Source organism: Eriocheir sinensis, chromosome 30, assembly GCF_024679095.1.
Source record: "Eriocheir sinensis breed Jianghai 21 chromosome 30, ASM2467909v1, whole genome shotgun sequence".
In the NCBI taxonomy this organism is placed as follows: Eukaryota; Metazoa; Arthropoda; class Malacostraca; order Decapoda; family Varunidae; genus Eriocheir; species Eriocheir sinensis.
Genome location: NC_066538.1, coordinates 13,762,165 through 13,784,643, shown reverse-complemented (window position 1 = coordinate 13,784,643; position 22,479 = coordinate 13,762,165). Strand labels below are relative to the sequence as shown.

At 41.9% G+C, this 22,479-nt stretch overlaps 1 protein-coding gene across 1 annotated transcript in view; it reads left to right on the top strand.

Annotated features, from left to right (window-relative positions):
- The first annotated feature begins 4,732 nt into the window (after positions 1–4,732).
- Positions 4,733–22,479, top strand: part of LOC127005594 (uncharacterized) — a 51,506-nt gene continuing 33,759 nt past the window's right edge. The window contains exon 1 of the mRNA XM_050874548.1: positions 4,733–4,906. Within this exon, the coding sequence (XP_050730505.1) occupies positions 4,886–4,906 (21 nt within the window). The 5' untranslated portion in view covers positions 4,733–4,885. The remainder of the gene's footprint in view (positions 4,907–22,479) is intronic.

Here is a 22,479-nt window from a genome sequence, read left to right as displayed (position 1 = left end):
GGTCATGGAAGGGAGATGAAAAAGGAAGCCTATAGAAGACATAAAGAAGAACAGCTTTCCGCAAAGAGTGGTGGATACCTGGAGCGGCCTGGAGAAAGATGTGGTCCACGCCAAGAAGGTTCATGAATTATATATATGGAGTGAAGTAGAAAAATAACCAGAAAAAGAAAAAAACAAGGAAAAATTGGAAAATAGGGAAAGAAAACAAGAAAATGTTGATAGAAAAACATCAGGGTGACAAGTATCTCATCTCGTTCGTCATCTTCGCGGCCTCCAGAACCAAAGCCGCCTGACTGCCGCCAGTCAGTCAGCGGGGCACTCACGTTCACTATCAGATAATTGCTTCCAGGCATCCGTCCAAGGCGCCGGGGTGAAAGTTGTTGTTTTCCTATGCTGTTTATCTACTTTGTTTTTGCACCAAGGCAGTCCAAGCGCATATATATATATATATGTATTTATATATATATATATATATATATATATATATATATATATATATATATATATATATATATATATATATATATATTTATATATATATATATATATATATATATATATATATATATATATATATATATATATATATATATATATATATATATATATATATATATATATATATATATATATATATATATATATATATATATATATATATATATATATATATATATATATATATATATATATATATATATATATATATATATATATATATATATATATATATATATATATATATATGTGGAGTGGCAGAGGTGATAAGGGAGAAAATAAGGGAATGAAAATATGGTAAAATTCTCACTGGGAGACACCACCACGGACTGGATGGAGAACAATGTTGGAGTGAGACAGGGATGTGTGATGTCACCAACATTGTTTAACTTTTACTTAGAAGAACTCCTGGTGAAAATCAGAAAATCAGAAAAAGGAGTAGGAGTAGGAGACAGAAAACTTAGGTGCTTAGCTTACGCAGATGACTTTGTACTCATGGCAGAAAACAAGGCAGATATGGAGGAGCTACTGAGGATTACCAACGAGTATGGGAGGGAGTGGAAGATGAAATTCAGTGCCAGGAAATGTAGGGCCATAGAATTTAACAACAATGCCAATAGCCAGTGGGTCTTAGGAAACATCATAATAGAGGAGGTGGAGAAGTACACATACTTGGGATTGGAGGTCAGCAAAGAAGGAGTAGGAGGAGAGAAACAAAGGAAAATAAACGAAGGAAAAGCCAGGAGGATGGTGGGCATGATCATGAACGCAGGCAGCAGGACTATTAATAAATACGAGGTAGGCAGGAGCATGTGGAAGGGGATAGCGGTCCCATACTGCCTGTACGGGTCAGAAATAACAGAGTACAGGGAAGGAGACCTGGCAAGACTAGAAAAGGTGCAGAACACCATGGGCAGATGGGGACTGGGTGCTCCTAGATGCACAGCCGTAGAGGCCTTAAGGGGAGAAATGGGATGGAGTACATTTAAGGAGAGATTTATAAAGGGCAAGATGGGATTCATGAAGAAAATTGAAGGACTAAGTGAAGAAAGATGGGTAAAAAAGGTAATAACAGAGGACAGAACAACATCCTCATGGAAAAAAGAAATAGCTAGATGGAAGAGGAGAGAAAATCTTGAAAATGAGTGGAATAGAATGAGGGTTAAGGACATCAAGAATTGCATTGCCACCAATGGCCTGGAAAAATGGCAAGCAGGAGCAGCAGAAAAGTCGACGTTAAAATGGTACAAGAGAATTAAAATAAAAGCCTGAAAGAGAAAATTGGTACCGGGGAGACTGGGGGAGTAAGTTGCTGTTCAAGGCAAGGTCTGGAACTCTAGAAGTAAAGGGGAGAAGCAGAGACGAACAGGACCAAAACTGCAGCTTATGTATAGGGGAAAAGGAAACAATAGAGCACCTGATAGTGGCCTGTGACAGGTATGAAGAGGAGAGGCAAAGGCTATTGGCATCTGTGGCGGAAATTATTGGGGAAGAGGAGTGGCATAGCAGATTGGAGGAGGAAGACGGAGTAATAAGTACCGTGTTAGGACTACATATATGGTAGTAAGGAGGAAGCAGTGAAATTAATACCTCATACAAAAAAATTCTTGACATGTTGCTGGGGAAAAAGATCTGAGCAGTGAAAGTGGAGTGAAAAGTGTAATAGTGGAAAATAGCAAAGCACATAGGCAATTAAATCAGGGAAAGAAAAGGACAGAAAACCTAAGTTCAGGATAAAGTGCTTAAGAAAGTGATGTAATACTGAAAAGAAAAGTGTGTATAAGTGAAAAAGAAAAGAGGAACGAAAGGAGGAGGACCTAAGAAGCGATACAAAGCGTCACAGGTCAAAAGAAGAAGAAGAAGAAGCATCAGTAGGGAGGAAGTTGAGAGGTGACAGAAGGATGGAAAAGCAGCAGGACCAGATGATATCCCATACGAGCTTTATAAGAATGGTGGTGAGTGTTATTGACAGAATGACTGACTTGTTTAACCAGGTGTGGGAGGAAGAGAGAGTGCCGAGCAAGTGGAATGTATGTAAGGTGACTGATGCATAAGGGTGGACACAAGAGTAGACAGCTTAAGAATTACAGACCAATCTCCCTTGTAAACACAGCAGGGAAAGATTTTTGTGCAGTGCTGAATGAGAGGTTGTGTAAATGGATTGAGAGGAATATATGGTACTAGGTGAAGAACAGAATGGTTTCCGGGTTGACAGGATCGAGAGCTGAAGATGATATGTTTGTGGTGAATGAACGGATTGAAAGGAAAAAGAGAGCGGAAGAAAAGTTGTACTTGGGTTTTCTAGACATAGAGAAAGCTAATGACAGGGTTAATAATAGGAATATGTTGTGTAGAGTGCTGGAGCAGATTGGATTGAGTGATAAGATTGTGAACATAATTAGGAGTATGTATGCAGGCACAAGAGCTAAACACAGGATAGGGAACCTAGAGACAGACTGGGTGAAGAGCGAGAGAGGAGTGAGGCAGGGTTGCATTCTGTCACCAACATTATTTAGCCTGTATACAGAGGAGCTGGCAGTTAGGATGAGAAGAATGAATGCAGGAGTGAAAGTTGGAGAGGACAAGTTGTGTGTGTTGTTGTATGCGGACGATGTTGTGATTTTGAGTGACTCTGCGGGAGACTTACAAAGAATGTTAGATGTGGTAGGGGGCTATGCAAGAGATTTTGGTGTTAGATTTAGTAGTGAGAAGAGCAAGATTATGATAGTCAATAGGTCAGAGGATGAGAAAGAAACAACTTGGAGATTGGAAGGGGATGAGTTGGAACAGACGGAAGAATACAAGTATCTAGGGGTGTGGATGGATGTAAATGGATACAACAGGGCCAAAAATATAAAGATTAGTATAACAAACCGGTGAGTAGGCCGTTTGGGGAGTGCAGCGAGAATGAGGGCGAGCAGGTATGATGTCATCCGTGAGGTTTGATAGAGTGTGGCTGTCCCGAGCATTATGTATGGAATGGAAATGGTGACATGGAACGACAGTGAGATAGAAAAATTGGAAGTGGGGCAGAATAGGGTAGCAAGAATGGCACTGAATGCACCAAGGTTTGCAGCAGCTAGTAGAGGCTCTTAGGGGTGACATGGGATGGAGCACTTTTCGGGAAAGACTAGTGAAGGCAACCTTGAGATATAAAGTGAGACTGGAACAAATGGAGGATGCAAGATTAGCACGAAAAGTATACTTGTGGTATATAAGAGATGGCAAATGGGCGAATAAATGTGGGCGAATGATAGACAGGAATGTTATGCTAAGTAGGTGGATGTACCGACCCTTTGAAGATAGGCAAAATGTGTTTGAATGGAGAATAACAGAAATGGAGAGGGGTTTGAGTGGGATGTAAGAAAGTGGAAGAATGTGATACCTAGATATGGCAGTAAAAAATAAGGGACTGAGCAAGTGGAAGAATGAGATGGAAAGAAAGGAAACCCTAGACTGGTACAGGGAGAAAGGGCCCCAAAGTGTGAGGTGTGGTATAAGGGAAGCCTGGCTGGGAGGTGATCTTTTCCGTACTAGAGCGCAGTGTCTGGATCTGAATGCAAGGAACTATAGATGGTCGAGTACCCATATCACCGAGATATCCACTCACTGAGTGGTGATCTCTCTCTCTCTCTCTCAATGAAGTCAGTGGAACGCCAGCACTCCTCGGGCGAGCAGCCGTGTGGCCCTTCTACGGAGGCGAGGTGGACCCGTGGGGTCATCCTCGCTTAGGGCCACCCCTCCGTGGTCAAGACCGTCAAGTCGACCAGTCCAGAGTATATACAGTCGGCTGCTCGCACGTGTCAGCTACGGGTGTCTGCTGGGCGCCTGCCCAGAGAGCCCGTGCCTCCGTCGCTGCTCGCCGGCTACTCGTGGCTGTGGCGGCGGCGGAGGCTTCCCCACACCCGCCGCACGCCAGCGGCGGGTTCCCCCCTGCGACGGACCGTAACTAGACAAAGGCCCGTTCCCCCTTTTTAGGGGGTAAATCACCGAAGAAGAAGAAGAATGAAGTGAATATTTATTTTTTCGATAAAAAAATAGCATGTATAGTTATTATGGATGTACTCGATCATAGTCTAATAACAATAACAATATTTATTAGCAACCTAAAAAAAAATCGGACATGAAGAATTATCAATAAATCCAATAAATAAATCCGAGCAATCTGGTACCGGTACCGTACCGTTTAGCTGGTACCGTTAGTACCGGTACTGGTACCGGTAGTCCGGTACACCGGTACCTGCCCACCCCTAGACCTCTGAGCCTACAACCCGCACTGGCCACTGGTCAGCACAGCAGTGACGTGACCTCCAGTGAGCCGTGCATCCCTGCAGAAGGCCGCCACAGGACACCACCGCGGCGAGGAACCATCACAGCCACCAGCGGCATGGAGGCTGCAGTGAAGGGGGTGAGCTCACTCTAAACTTGCACGGGAGGCTTTTCCAACAGGCGACCTGAGGCGCCGATACGTTGGTCCATCTGTTGGTGCAGGCTCTCGCCTAGTAGTAGGTTGTCGGGGTTTGCATGGGTGGTTTCCTGCTGAGCCTGGCGGTAGTGTTGCAAGGCTTGTGTGCCGTGAAGGGGAAAAACAGTCATGGCAACAACCCGACGTGGCTCCTCTCTGGCCTTGGACTCTCTCTTGCTCTTGCTCTTGCTGTACAGATGACCCGTTGGAGAGTCAGGCCTTGGTATCGGCACACCCTGTAAAAATAAAACAACACAAGCAGTATCCATTACAAATCTTCCAATTCCCTATTTCTTGCACACCACATCTTTTCCAGAAAACTCTTCATGGCTTCTATAATTCTATCATTTGCTTCATCACTCAGTCCCAGCAGCAGCAGCATCCATTCCCTCTCTGTCCTTGCAATCCTCCCAGTCACATCCCAGCCCATCTCTCTCAGTGCCACCCTCATCATCTCCGTCCTTTCTCTCCGGTACCTCCCACACACCAGTATCACATGCACGACAGTTTCATCCACACCCCTGACACACATCTGACACACTTTGCTGCGGGACTCAGACCACCTGTGATTTCTTAAATTCACATTCATACACTGCGCTCGAGCTTGGAAGAGAAGATCACCACCCAGGCTTCCACCATACCAGCTGACACACTGCGGGGCTTCCTTTTCCCTGTACCATTCCAAAGTAGTCTTTCGCTCCATCACATGCTTCCACCTCCTCAGACCGTCACCTTTCACTGCACTGTCTATCTCTTTCTTCCACTTTCTCACATTCCATTCTAGACCCTCACTATTTCTGTCAGTCACCTTCCATTCAAAGAAACGCCTCCCTTCCTCTCTGCTCACCAATCTGACTCGCATACCACTGTCACCAACCATTCTCATGCAGTTTTTAATCCATTTGCTCTCATGCACACTCCACAAGTAGACCTTCCGTGCCAATCTCGCGTCATCCATTCGTTCCAATATGACTTTGTATCTAAGGGTAGCCTTCCTAAATCTTTCCTTAAAGGTATATAGGTACCCATATCACCCCTCAATGCTTCCACTGTTGCATACCTTGGTGCATTCAAAGCTAACCTACCGATCCTATTTTGCCCTACTTCCAATTTATCCATTTCCAACTCACTCCATGTAATCACCTCCATCCCATACATCACACTCGGCACTGCTAAACTCTTCCACACCTCTCTCAGCACATCATACTTACATGCTCTCATTCTTGCCGCACTTCCCAGACGGCCCACCCATTGATTTACTAGGCTAATCTTCTCATTCTTTTTCCTTTCACATCCACTCGGACTCATCCATACACCCAGGTACTTGTGTGCATCTGTTTGCCCTAGCTCTGTGTCTCCTAGCCTCCAGGTCCTATTTCTCTCATCTTCTGACCCATTCACAACCATTATCTGACTTTTCTCACTACTATATTTCACTCCAAAATCTCTCCCATACTCATTCACCACTTCTAATAGTTCCTGCAGTTCCTCCGCTGACTCACTCATGACTACCACATCATCTGCATACAGAAGCACACTTACCCTGTCTTCTCCCACTTTTACACCTGCATTCTTTCTCCTCATCCTGGCTGCCAACTCCTCAGTATACAGACTGAAGAGAGTTGGAGACAGGATGCAGCCCTGCCTAACACCTCTTTACTCCTCACCCACTCTGTCTCTAATGCTCCTAACCTATACCTGGCTCTCATATCCACATACATACTCCTAATGATTCGCACTATCTTATCACTCAAACCTACTTTCTCCAGTACCTTGCACATCACCTCCCTATTTACTCTATCATACACTTTCTCAATATCAAGAAACCCAAGATACAACGGACTTCCATTCTTCCTTTTCCTCTCTATCATCTCATTTACCACATACATATTGTCCTCTGCCCTCCTGTCTGTGCGAAAACCATTCTGCTCCTCACCCAGCACTCTCTCTCTTTCAATCCACTTACACAGCCTTTCATTCAACACAGCACAGAAAATCTTTCCCACCGTATTTGTCAGGGCTATCGGCATATAATTCTTCAGCTCTTTCTTACTCTTATGTCCTCCCTTGTGTATCAGAGTCACTGGATTCGTTCCATTCCCTAGGCAATCTCTCATTCTCCCATACACAGTTGAACAGCTCAGTCATCCTGTCTATCACCACCTCACCTCCATTCTTATACAATTCATACGGGATCTCATCCAGCCCTGCTGCCTTGCAATTCTTCTGCTTCTTCAAACATACCTCGACTTCCTCTCTGCAAATTCTCTCATTCAGCTCATCCGCATCCTTCCTCTCGAGCGTTACACATCCCTCTCTCACCTCAAAAACTTCACCCAACCCTCCAATCTCTTCCCAGAAACCTTTTATACACTCTTTCATTCTATCTGTGTCCCTGATATCCTCACCATTTTTTTTTTTTTTTTTTTTTTTTTTTTTTACGTTGTTGCCTGTTGCGCCGGTAGGCATCTTCCTGGTGGGGCCTGATGGTCGGCCCAAGGCTTCTTCCAGGTGGGGCCTGATGGTCGGCCCAGCCCGTTCTGGCGCAGGCGAGTGTTTATAGTGGCGCCATCTTGCATTGGCTCATGCTGCCCCCCGGAACTCGTTCTTGATTCGCTTGGACGGCTTCCTCTAGAGTCCGGGTTGATGGGTGGTCTTCAGGACAGCATGTGGGTAGTTTTAAGCCACTCGGCAGTGACTGAAAAATCCGAGTGGTAGCGTGGGGATTCGAACCCACGTCGTCCATCACGCGGTGAATGTGGGCCCAGTACGCTACCAGTTCGGCCACCGCCTACCTACTTTCAGGCACTCCACGGTTTCACTATCAGTCACACTCACCCCTAAGAATTTATACCATTCACGCCCACCTTCTAGGCCTTTTTCTTTCAGAGCCTCAATCACACTTATCTCACACCTGACCTTGGCCTCCCTAATCTTCCATTTAGTGACCCTCTGTTGCCTTACATACTCTGACCATGTATTCTGATATTCATTCTCTGCCTCAATGTTTTCATGTCTCTCTTTCCTCAGTCTCCTACAAACCTTATTCAGCCTCTTTCGCTCCTTCCTAGCATCCCTGATCTCCCCATTCCACCATGGCTTGTACTTTCTCTTCCTTCCATTCGTACTCACATACCCAATCCGTCGAGTTGCGGCTCTCCTTACATTTCCTACAAACTCACTATTGGCTCCATCCACGTCATGCACACTTCCATTTATCCAGTCTAATTCCCTCAGGTCTACCTGGAAATCTTCCCATCTAACATCCCTCAACCTCCATTTCTTTCTTTCTCTCTTCACTTCACCTTCATTCCTAGCATACAGGTCACATTCCACCACCAGCATACTGTGATCAGACACCACATCAATCATTCCGTCCTCATCTATCCACATACGAGACACACACTCACGCATTCTCCCATTCACTAACACATAATCAATAGCAGACTCCTGATCCCTCGCACTCCACGTCACACGTCCCTCAGCCATCGTCACATTCAAGTTTTCCAGATTCAATTCATCCACAAACTCATCCAGCATTTCCCATTCCGGTTCATTCTCTCCCCAAGCACACCCACATGTGCATTCATATCTCCCATGACCATAACTATCTCTCCGGCATACTCCCTCATAACTTTCCTCACCACGCCATACTTCCCTCTGTTCTCCCTCACGGCTCTCTCACCTTCCACCGTCATGTACACTACAATCACTATCAACCTCTCAGACTTACCCTTGGCATTGACACACTCCACTTTCACTGCTTGCACATCTTCACTGTCTTCACTCGTCCCTACATTTACTTCTACTCTGAAACCCTTACTTTTCCTGTGGAGTAGGGCTACGCCTCCTCCCCGTGTATTCTGCTTCTTTCTGCCTTTCCCAATCATAGCAAACACTTCCCCATCCACACAACAAGACGCTTGATAGTACGAGTGTACGTACATGAGTCCTGTGCCAAAAGTGTGTGCAGGGAAGCGGTAATTATAAGGAGCCTCTGCACGCCTTCATCTTTAGTCCTCCGAGAATGCCTCCCTCACTAAGGCCTCATGGATATAGTGAGTCCTGTGCCAAAAATGTGTGCAGGGAAGCGGTAATTATAAGGAGCCTCTGCACGCCTTCATCTTTAGTCCTCTGAGAATGCCTCCCTCACTAAGGCCTCATGGATATAATGAGTCCTGTGCCAAAAGTGTGTACAGTTCAGCGGTAATTATAAGGAGCCTCTGCACGCCTTCATCTTTAGTCCTCTGAGAATGCCTCCCTCACTAAGGCCTCATGGATATAATGAGTCCTGTGCCAAAAGTGTGTACAGTTCAGCGGTAATTATAAGGAGCCTCTGCACGCCTTCATCTTTAGTCCTCCGAGAATGCCTCCCTCACTAAGGCCTCATGGATATAATGAGTCCTGTGCCAAAAGTGTGTACAGTTCAGCGGTAATTATAAGGAGCCTCTGCACGCCTTCATCTTTAGTCCTCCGAGAATGCCTCCCTCACTAAGGCCTCATGGATATAATTGCTTTACTCTAATTTTACTGACATGTCATTTGTACTGCAGGTAAACATTTCCTCTTTTGCTGTTTCCTATTTTTGATGATTTTCTTTTATTCCCTTGCCTCCCCCGTCCCAATAGTGGCGAGGGCTATAAAGAACTTAGGGTAATTGTGAGGTTAAATAGTGAATAAAAGAAGAAAACAATTTGAATAGAACTTAACCTAACCAAATGAAAGTAACCTAAGCTAACCTAACCCAAGAATGGGGGTCAAGACTGTCATGGTTGCATTATGGTTATTATTAATTTGCACAACAAATGACGCCTCAGAATACTTAAACAAACTAAAAACTTGGACAATTTACGGTTTCACCCAACCAACGATTTTCCTGTGTGGTTCATGTATTTCTGGTGATAGATGTAGTGAATTGTACGATTTTGTACCTCATTTCCGTCGCAAATGTCTACTTTTTGAGTTATGCCTCTTTTCAAGTTATGCCTATCCCCTGCCCTAAACGATCTTGGGGTTTTTGGGTGGGGAGCATGAAATTGACTAATATGCATTTCAAATGAGGTCGAGAAATCAACAGAATCACATTAGAACACCAGTGAAAAGGCATTGCCTACATTTGTTTTGGGGGGAGCGGGGGAAGCGGTCATTGTAAGGTAAGTAGTGTTGCCAACGATCCACTATGGGTGAACAGTGTTGCCAATGATCCGCTGCGGAAGAGAGCAAAAGAAAGTGAGCTGTGTGCCAACGATCCGCTACGTTTAGCAAAAATACCTGCGGCCACAGGGAGGTGAGCAGCATTGCCATATCATTTTTTGACGGCAAAGGAAACAGCTCAGAGGCAAAAAAAGGGAAACAATCATTTAAAAAATACCACTGATCACTGCTCCTATAAAAAGGGGTCAGAAGACTGGCCGGCGGCTGCAATATATATTCCGTCCAGTAAAGGTAAGGGATTATATATCGTTTAAAGGGGGGGGGTCCAGGGCCTTGGTTAGGAGGGGGGTCGAGGGGGGTGACCTCAGTTAGTTAGGTCATCAAGTTCGGTTGGAATAATTTAAATATGCTCCCCCACCAGAACCCCCCGAATTCTCACGGGTCCCCCAAGATCGTTATGTGGGGGGAGGGGGGATCCAGGGGGGGCGAGGCCCGCCTTGGTTAGGAGGGGGGTCAAGGGGGATGAAGCCCTCCTCAGTTAGCTAGGTCATAAAGTTCGGTTGGAATAATTTAAATATGCTCCCACACCAGAGCCCCCTGAATTCTCACAGGTCCCCCAAGATCGTTATGTAGGGGGAGGGTGGGTCCAGGGAGGGCGAAGCCCCCCTTAGTTAGTTAGGTCATAAAGTTCGGTTGGAATAATTTAAATATGCTCCCACACCAGAACCCCCCGAATTATCACGGGTCCCCCAAGATCGTTATCATGTGGGGGGAGGGTGGGTCCAGGGGGGCGAAGCCCCCCTTGGTTAAGAGGGGGGCGGGGGGGCGAAGCCCCCCTCAGTTAGAGATTAGGTTATGTAGAGTTGGGTAGGAGTAGTTTAAATATATTCAACATTCGGTGTGGGCCATTGGAATACCCAGCGCGGGACGGAGTGGGGTGGCGGCGGTGGGATTGAAGCAGTACTTGTAAAGAAATATTGTGTTTGGTGTTTCGAAACTGCGGTCCATTCGAGCAGTGAGTTAGTGTTTGCCAGTCAGTTTAAAGATGGCCACGGTGTGTGCTGATTGTACGGACAACTACTGGGAGTTTATTAATCAATTTTATCTGGACGACAAAGAAGTCATGGTGTCCTTCCTTTAGAAGTATGGTGCCCAGACTGTAAACTTCCCTGTATTTATAGGAAGGAAAGGCAGCAGCAGCAGTAGTGCCACCAAAATCATCAACATCTGGGGTGGTATTAATAAAGGGTCCTTGGAGTGAAATTCAACTTTCAAAGTGAGTTCAATCCTAACTTTGCTGCTAGGTTCTAGAAGTCGCGAGTTTACTGCTAGGACTCGTGACTTTGCTGCTAGCACTCGCCGAAAATGTAAAAGTCCTCATGGAGGACTTTTAACACCTTAAAAGCAAAAATTTCGGATGTTGAATTCAATATAATAATGATAATTGCAGCTGAGTGACGGTCCTCGCGCATTAATTATCGTGTCAGACGTGTTGTGCCAATAAAACTACTGACTTTGAGCCGGTGAAAAGCCCTTGGAGTGTCGCAGTCATCAGTTAGTAATGCAATAACACAGACACTTCGTGCTCAGACTGCCACACACGTCGCCACCCAGTTCATCAAGTTCCCCTTGGATCACAATGAACTTGAGCAAATTGCAAGTGATTTCCAAGGAGTGGCAAATTTTCCTGGGGTTGTAAAACATTTGAAACATTTGAAACATTTTATTATCCCTTTATACAGTTATGTATTTACAATAATTTTGTAGTGCAGGGAGCCCATTTAAAGCTGGGAGCTTTTTGGGCAGTACTGGAAACTTAGGTGCTGGATTTAATCAATAGTGCAAAAAGAAAAAAATATATATATATACATATATATATATATATATATATATATATATATATATATATATATATATATATATATATATATATATATATATATATATATATATATATATATATATATATATATATATATATATATATATATATATATATATATATATATATATATATATATATATATATATATATATATATATATATATATATATATATATATATATATATATATATATATATATATATATATATATATATATATATATATATATATATATATATATATATATATATATATATATATATATACATATATATACACATACAAACATATATTATATGACAAAAGTAAAATGATGATAATAATAATAATAATAATAATAATAATAATAATAATAATAATAATAATAGTTATAGTAATAATAGTAATAATTAACATTGTGATAATTATAAAATAATAGTAGTGTAAATAATAATTAAAGTGATAATATTAACACAATATCATAGTACAAAAATTGTAATTGACTTATAAAAATAATATGGTAGTACTGTAAATGATAATGTAATAGTATTAATACAATAATAACAGTATAAGGTAATAATTGATTAAGCTGAGGACACACTCTGACAGATGATACATGGACTTGATAATTATAATTGAGAAGAATATGTTTTTTAAATTGTTTTTAAAGGAGTGTATTGAATTTAGAGCTTTAATATTATTAGGAATAGAATTCCAGGTTTTAGGTCCTGAATAAGAAAGTGAGTGTTGAAAAAATGTTAAATTATGGGCAGGTGTACGTAAATTTTCATTGTAATTTTTCATTGTAGGAGCAATTGATGGAACCCATATCAAAATAATAGCTCCAAAACAGTTTGAAGGAGATTATGTGAATAGGAAAAATTACCATAGTGTTAACATCCAGTTTGTGGTTGATGCAAATGACAAAATTCTGGATGTTGTTGCTAAATGGCCGGGTTCTGTTCATGATGCCAGAGTCTGGAATAATTGCGGACTGAAGGAGTTGTTTGAGGGCAACCACATTCCAGAAAAGTACCACCTGCTAGGGGACAGTGGGTATCCCTGGGATACGGTGGCAGGAGAGCTGGCCCAGGATTTTCTAGGTGGACGAAGACGTCAGATTCATCCGGGTAGTCCGAGAACTGGCTCAAGGTCCTAGGAGCAACCGGTAGTAAGGGCAGGAGACGGGCGACTGGCTGAGGTAGTAGGCTGACGAGAGGTGTAAAAGCCCGGGAAGGTCTGCTGGGCCACCGTCAGCTTCTCCGCACGTAAACTCGGCGAGGTGGTAATGAAGCAGAAGGCAGAGCTTCTGAAACTCAAAGCGAAGCGACAGAATATACGAAAATAAGGAAGGAGTGAAGCAATGAGTGAGGAACGATTGAGAAAGCTTGCAGAGAGCGTGGCAATTAAGTAAATGAAACAATGAAGCAGGGAAGAATCAAGGGTAGTAACGAAAGGAAAAGTCAGTGCAAGAAATAAAGGACAAAAATTACGACTTGCAAATACAATAAAACTACTTAACCCCTTCCCGGCAGATGATCTATATATAGACGTTTCGAAATTGGGACTTTTTGTCAGCGCGTCTATATATAGACGTTTGCTCTCATTTGCCCACACTAGATTGTAGCATGGTCTACATATAGACGATTCCTTACTACTAACAAAATTAACAAAATAAATCGTTATTTGGCATCTCAAACCCCCTGACACTTACCGACATTGCCTCTCAAGGACAGTCACTGCTTGTGCTTTGTCGGTGGCGTATGTGCTATGCACGTCAGCTAACACTGGGAATTTATGCATTTTTTCCTATTTTATTTTATTATTAGTCTATCATGTCAAGGAGAAAGAGACCTCTTAAGACGGAAGAAATAACTTCTTTGGTAGCTGAGGATATAGATGCTGATTTTTTGGATGATTTTGATGATTCTGACTCATCTACTGTCAGTGATTACAGTGATACAGAATCTAAACCTTCATATAAATATATCAATATACATATAACCAATCAAACTTAAATAACATCTATATATAGATTCAAATGTTTGTTCAGTTTTGCGGCAGAGTCTATATATAGATATCAATCTGGAATGCCCACTTGCGGGGAATCTATATATACACGTATGGATGAAAGTCGGCACCATCTATACAGAGACAATTTTTTTTTTTTTTGGTAGTACATACATCTGCCCTGCCGCCGGGAAGGGGTTAATCCTTCACAGCGAGTAAGTCTACAGGATGTAACACTCCAAATATCGGACACTTCCGGCGCCTAGAAATCATGGAAATTTTAAAAGTTGAGTAGTAAAATGTATCAATTATGTGTTGTCTAATCATTCTGAACACTTTCCCGCAAAAAAAAAAATCCAAATTTCCTTGGCATCAGTGGAAGGTTTTTGCAAAAATTGCTTGGCACCCAGGGGGTTAAAGACAGGCTCAACCGACACTTCCTTCAACTTATTACAGTCATCCATCAAATAGTACGGGTGTTAGGGACCCAGGACCCCCATACTATTCGAAAATCCGTATAAAATTAGTGCCCCCCCCACCCTAGAAACTACTGGCACTCCTACGTAATCCAGGTCCCACCTGGCCCAGCTGTTACCCACGGGCCCAAGTTGCCAATTATGCATTTTCTGATGCAGTCACAGTGCCGTGTTACCATGCTGGGGGGGTCGAGGGGGGCAAAGCCCCCCTGTGAAAGGTCAGGTTATTTAAAGTTCGGTTGGAGTAGTTTAAAGATGCGTCCCTTAACTATATAATATGGAGGTGTAATGTCGTATTTTGGAGGCGTAGATTCAATCTCAACAATTACCATTTTGTATCTTATTTCAAGTATGATTTAGAGAGCAATAGAAACTGTGGTAGAGAGTAAGGGAGAGTGTGAGTGTATGACATGGCTCGCTCGCTGACAATGTGGCTGCCAGAATGGCTCGCTTGCCCAGCTTGGTAACACTACAGCCAAAAATGCATAACTGGCAACTTTGGCCGGCAAGTAGAAGCTGAGCCAGGCGGGACCCGGATTCCGTAAGAGTGCCCTTTTACACTATGATAGATACACCGAACACTGCTCTCATTCACGTGGTATGCTCTCCCTACTGGAACTTAACTCATACCAAAATGTAACTTCTAAACCTGAAATCTTCTGCAGGGTGAATACCTTTCTCAAATGGTTTGGGGTGCTTTCAGCAGGTGTTTTGGCTTGTCTCTTGGGTCCCATGTTCATGTTATGCAGTAATGGAGAAGCGTAGCTGAGGTTGTGCACACACACACACACTTAGGGAAAGCGCATAGGTTTCAATCTGGCAGAACAGTGTTGCCACTCATGCCATGGCTACTTGGTGCGATGAGCGGGAAATTCAAAAACCATAAAATAATCTTGTATGACAATCCGTATAAAACTAAAACCGTACTATTGGAAACCATACTATTTGAGGGACGACTGTATTTACTAAAGTATAAATGCAAAGATTTGGAGCTATTCAACTAATGTAGAATCACTTAGGTATAAGAACAAACCACCTGGTCTGGACCATAGGGTCTGTGTGGTCTGAATTTCTATGTAAATCATACATGCTATTTATTGTCCCAACTATTTTCCCACACTCCATGTTTAGCCGGCAGTCAACATGGCAACACCCTATTTTTTACCATTTCTGTGTCAAGGAAAGCAATGTTACAGCGTTCCCTTGTTTACCGCAAGGGTTATGTCTTTGACACATCTGCAGGTGGGCTAAACTGCAAATACTCGCACTGCTTCTAAGCCTGTCCAATATCACTGTTTTTTCTGCCAGTGTCAATAGTTTTTCTCTTGACACTTTGCCTTCCTTTCTCTTCATCTTTGTCTTTGTGTGGCTGAATTAAGTCTAGGAGCCACGTGGAAAGCCTGTGATATAGGACAATGAAATCAATACCAACACTGGTGACTGTTTAGGACGGTGCCTGGCTGAGGAGTGCGGCGGCAGCGTGGGCCCCCTGTAGTGGTTGTTTACACCGCTGACGTATAGTGGCGGGAATTACACAAGTATGCCGCACATTTAAGGATACTATTTTGCATATATTTTTTATAAAATAGTAACTCTTGATTAATAAAATTCATTAATAAAAAGAGAACACTGTATGCCTTCCCATCCGTTCTATACATTCTTCCTTTTTTGCAGCCTGTTCCTTTCATGGCAGCAACATTCACATTGATTTGCAGGGGTAGTGAGTCAGGGACTGGGACTGTTTTCTTGTTATGGGGGCTACAATGCAAGTGTGGCAGGGAGCCAGTGGCAGAGGCAGTGAAGAAGGTGCAAGGGGCAGAGGAAAGGTATTGAGTCAGGGGCAGGGCAGTCATCCCTGGCAGGAGGGTAACAGTGGAAGGGTGTGGCAGAGGAAGTGAAGGAGGTGCGTGGGGCAGAGGAAAGGTATTGAGTCAGGGGCAGGGCAGTCATCCCTGGCAGGAGGGTAACAGTGGAAGGGTGTGGCAGAGGAAGTGAAGGAGGTGTGTGGGGCAGAGGAAAGGTAGTGAGTCAGGGGCAGGGCAGTCGTCCCTGGCAGGAGGGTTACAGTGGAAGGGTGTGGCAGAGGCAGTGAAGGAGGGGCATGGGGCAGAGGAAAGGTAGTGAGTCGGGCAGGGCAGTTGTCCCTGGCAGGAGGGTTACAGTGGAAGGAGGTGCATGGGGCAAAGGTTTAAGGGGCGCGTTTTAGCCAAGAATAAGAAATATCCCCCTAAAATTTGATTTTCTGTTTTTCGCATTTCTACTTTGGTCTATGTTCATGGATAACTGTTTTAAAATATCTTAGCGATACGATGCCTGTTTCCAATGGAAATTAGTCATTATCTGACACTATCTCAGGCCTGGGTGGCCTTGACAGCGCTCTAGAACAAAGGTGTTATGTGTTTATTACGTTATTTATATGATTTTTAGGCAGTTTTTCGATATATGTAGCTGCAAATCAGCTGACTGACGAAGTTATTGACAAGCTCTCCTCATACTACACAAAGGCTGTCAGAGACAAGCATGAGACTGTTGGTAGCATGAGGTCAGCGATAATGGCCAGCTATTATCACCACACTGCCACCAAAAATAAATAACATCGGCTGTGCCCCAATTGTCAATCCTCATGGTGCTGGGTGCAGAGAAGCCTGGCAAAAGGGGAAAGACCAGCACCACACACTGACAAGAGGATTTACTTGTCCCACATACTGTACGACAACCTCAGCCTCACCAGGACGGTGTACTGTGACCTCACAAGACCAGAGCTGCTGGAGAAGTGCCTGAAGGGGAGGACACAGAACAGAAATGAAAGCCTACATGGAAAGGTCTGGAGGAAGGCTTCAAAAGACAAATTCTGTGGCCTACATAGGACTGTCTTTGTGTCCCAGGTCACAATCCTGGAGCATAACTTTGGGCACAGTGAAGCCAACCTCCTGACCTCGCTTGGGTTCAAGAGGTCCTCTAACTTCATAGATTCTCTTCAGCGGAAGGAAAAGAGGACAAGCAGAACCAAGAACAAGAAGAGGAAGAAGAAAAAGACAAGAAAACAAGCCAGCAAGGCAGCAGAAAAACATTATAAGCCTGGAGGCTTCTGAATAAAAACATGGCTACAATGAGCGGGGTGGTGCCCCATGATACCCGCACCATCGAGTGTATAATATCCTTTGAAAAGGAGGGGACCAGGTACCATAACTCAGAAATATCTGTAGAATAAAAAATACATTGCAGAAATAGCATATCAAACATATTATGGTAACGAAATGTAAAAACAATGATTTCTCGAAATGTAAGTTATTGGCATTTTTGGTTAAATTTCTGATAACCTATAAAAGACATTTCCAATTGGATAAGTTCATTCAATACGATAATGGTAAGACTATTTTTCCATCAAGACAAAACTCTTCTAAGCGCCATAGAATATTTTTTTCATATATTTTACAGCGAAATGTGTTTGGTTACGTAATAAAAAAAATATTATTATATACATGGAAACAAAACATTGGCAACACATATTGGCCAAATGTTAGCACTGAGGTTACTTTACATTGTCCAATGAACAAAAAAGCTGAAAACCCATATATAAAAAAGGTATTTAGAACTCAGATTCGGTCAAAAAAATTCCAAAAAAAAAAAAAAAAATCGTCAATCAGGCTCAAACTTTGCCAGAAATGTTAGATTATAGTCTACTTTACTGTGCAAAATTTACAGCCAAAAATATGCAACTTCATATGCTTTCTAAGACTACGCGCCCCTTAACCCTAGAACTGTAACGCTTAATTTGACTAACACAGAGAGTAACGTGTGTCCGGCCGAACCCGCTGAAGACAATATTGAAAAAATAAATACAAAAATCATGTTTCTTGACCTCCAGAGCTACAAATCTCTAAAAACAGACATTCCTGCATACAATCACAGTATCTAAATCTAAGTTTTTTTGCACACTTATTTTTTGTTAGCAAAAGAAATAAAATAAAAAGTAAAAAAAAATAGGTAACGCATATAATACATATTTGAGACACCTCTGACACGAAAAGCAATTCTAAGTAAAATTCCTTTTTCTTGGATGGATGGCCTTCATGAAGAACGATGGCAAGTCCCTATGCATCAAAAAAGTGATGTGCCTGGAACACATGAACACGACCAGGAATAGGCTTAGCAGTCATGTGGTGAGTGCCAATACAATTGTCACATTCAAAAATAGATTAGATAAATTCATGGACAGCGATATTAGGTGGCGTTAGATTCACGGGAGCTTAGGTTCAAAGGAGCTGCCTCGTACAGGCCTACCGGCCTCCTGCAGACTCCTATGTTCTTATGTTCTTATGTTCTTTTTTATTCTACCTCTAATTTAGGATATTTTATATTTATAAAGTCACATACATATATGTAACACGTATATTTGCATAAAAGTTTGTATTCTGAAAGAATTTCTCTATTCATGAAGAAAATGGAGCTCGAATATTAAAAAGTAAAGACAGCGTGGGTCCGCCCGGACCCAGCGTTACTGTTCTAGGGTTAAGGCACATCTGTCTTTGAAGGCCATTCCAGCCCAACAGTCTTGTACCTTCTGGTGGGCTGAGCTTCATCCAGCTACTCAGAACCTAGGCTACAGCAGGAGCCCTTGATGGCATAATTTGCAGGTGCCTCTGTTTTCATGAGGCACACAGCCACAAGACCACTCCTAACTCAGTACAGGTAACTCAATTTACGCGAGTTTGGTTTACGCGTTTTTTAAATAACGCGGGGTCCAAAATCCAAATAAATGTTTAATTTACATGTTTTTTCACTTATACGCCACATTTTATGGGGTCACCATATTTCTCATGTAACTGGACTCACACGGCGCCGCGGCAAAACTGCTGAGCTCAGTTCTTCCTGCACGCCACTTGAACAACAATACAGAACCCACGCTGCCCCACTACTCAACAATAGGGGTGAGCAGGTACTGGTACCAGTACCAGTACTAACGGTACCAGCTATACGGTACGGTACCGGTACTAGACTGCTCTGTACTGGTACCAATACTAGCCAGTCGCTCATGGGATCACAGGAGTGCAGGAAGGAAAAACACAGTTGTTGCTGCGGTCTGTTTTTAAAACAAATTTCGGTGTGTTCGGCAATGAAATAATGGCTGGAGGAAGAGACCCAGGGAGAAAAAAGTGTGCAGGATGCGGACAGTTTGCTAAAGTGGACGAGGATATGAGATGTAAAGAATGTCGAGAAAACAGAGGAGCAGGCAGCGGGCAGTGATTCAAGATGGCTAGAGGGGAAGGAAGGAGGAAACAAAGAAGAATGTGGGCAGTGCGAGAAGAAGGTACAACAGAACCAACGAGGACTACAATGTGAGCGGTGTGACTGGTGGTTCCATTTTGGCTGTCAAAAGGTAGGAGTGGAAGAATACAATATGTACAAAGCGCAGAAGTTCAAGGCTAAATGGTTCTGCCTCAAGTGCAACACATACTTTTAAAACCTTAAAAAAGTTAACAGAGATATGAAGGATGAAAATATGGCATTAAAGATGGCCTACAAAGATAACGAAGAGGAGAATGTGGCACTACAGAGTACTAGTAAGATGATAGAAGAGGAGAATATAGCCCTAAAAGAGAATAACAAACAACTCATTGACCAGGTTAAGTCTCTAGAAGCTAAGATTGAGAATCTAAAAGTACAGTTAAAGAAGGAAATAATAGGGGAAGTCTTTGAAGAAATAGAGGAAATGAGAGAGAAAGAAAGGAAAAAGAACAACATAATCATATTTAACATAGAGGAAACAGAATATACAAATAGGCAAGAGAAAGTTGAAAAGGAAATAGAAACATGTGCTAAAATTTTTGAAGAAATACAAAGTGAAGTAAAGAACGAGGACATAGTAGAAACCTTCAGGATTGGTAAATATAGGAAAGTAGAGAAAGAAACGAAGGACAAACACAAATTAGGAGAAAGCAAAGACCAATCCTAGTCAAACTAAAAGATGAAAGAACCAAATGGGAAATCTTGAAAGAAGCAAAAACAATCAGAAACTCAAGGATTGACACTTTTAAGAGAATATGGATAGTACCAGATCTAATGAAGAAAGAAAGAGAACTAGACAAAGAACTTAGAAGGGAGCTGCAAGAAAAGAGGGATGCCAGTGAGGAAGGATGGTACATCAGAAGGAATAAACTACATAGGAGGAGTTTTTTGTAAATAAGAAATGCAGCGCTAAGCTAGAAATAAGTTTGCTCAATGTGCAAGGACTTACACAAGTGAAACAATGTGAAATAGAAAAACTAGTATCAGAAAATACAATTTTGTGCCTTACAGAAACACAACAAAAATATATGAAAGTTAATGTTTTGGATGATTTAAAGTACATAGACTCAAACAGAGATGAGAAAGACAAGAAAGGAGGTGGTTTGTGTTATGCATAGAAAAAATGACTTTTCAGTTACAGAAAAAGTGAATACCAAGCACAGTGATATATTGCATGTGAAATGTGTAGTGGGAAAATACAGTTTTAGGTTGTTACTTGTGTATATGTTTAGCGGTGACCAAGCAAGGAATAGAGTTATCGAAGTTGAAATAAACAACATACTAGATAAAATTGAAGAGGAACCATATATCTTTCTAGGGGACTTTAATGGGCATGTTGGGTTTCTTGGGACACAAGAGGTTAATGTAAATGGTGAGAGAGTGCTTAACTGGGTTGAAAAAAGGAACTTAATATTGTTAAACGGAGACCCAAACTGTACTGGAGAAACTACTTGGGAAGGCCATGGCATAAGAAGTGCAATTGACTTTGTGATGATGAACCAAAGAATGTATAGTAGATTTACACATATGAATATAGGTGAACACAAAGAAAAGTATGATTTGTCTGACCACAATGTTCTAAGTGTATCTATGCGAGTGAATTTAGAAAAATGTAAGTATAACAAGAAATTAGAAGAAATCACATACATGAAAATAACTGAAGACAGTTTAAAGGAATAGCAGAATTGGAAAATGAAATAAAAACAAACTCTATAAATGACATTGAAACATTTGAGAGTCTTATGAAACAAATATCAGAAAAACATATGAGAAGAAAAATTAGAAGGAGAACTAAACAAAAATATGAAATGGAAATAGAGCCAATATGGATGACAACAGAGATTAAAAAAGAAATAAGCAAAAGACGAAGCTACAACAGAGAAAAAAGAAAGCTTCGATGCAACAGTGAGGAATATAAAAAATATGAGACCTTGTATAAAGAACAAAAAAAGAAAGTGAAAAGCACGATAAAGGAAGCCATGTGGAAACATGAGAAAAAAGTGACAGAAGATATAAAAAGAGACCGCAACATGACGAAGAAGCTGTGGGAACACATCAAGATACCGGGGAGAAAATGTGAAAGAAAATAAAATAACCATAATATACAACGAGGATGGTACCCTAATAAAAACTGAAGATATACCAGAGAACTTAAATTCCTTTTGGAATACAGTTTACAGACAAAGAGAAAATAAAATAGATGAAGTATGGAATGAAAACACCAGAAGAATATATGAACAAACCCAAGAGAGAGAGATGGAGGAAGAACAGCACAACCTGTTAGTAGGCGAAAAAGGGAATCCAATCAACTTAAAGACAAAAACAACACTGAGAGAACACTTAGATATGACCTACCAGTGTAATATACAAGGACCTAGACCAATGAATAAAGATAGAGTAACACTGACGAAGGAAGAAGTGCAGACACAACTTAAAAGAACAAAGAAAGGTAAAGCATCTGGGCCAGATAAATTGAAACCAGACCTGTATAAGGCACTAAGCACAAGTGAAATATGTGTCGACAAACTTGTGGAATGTTTAAATAAAATTATTACGGAAGAGAATATAAAAGAAAGTTGGAAAGAGACTAACACAACCCTAATACCTAAGAGGAAAAAACCTACAGCAGCCGATTTAAGACCAATAGCACTGGCCAATTCATCATATAAACTATTTATGGGCATTGTGAGGCAAAAGATTGAAGATCATATTAGAGAAGTTG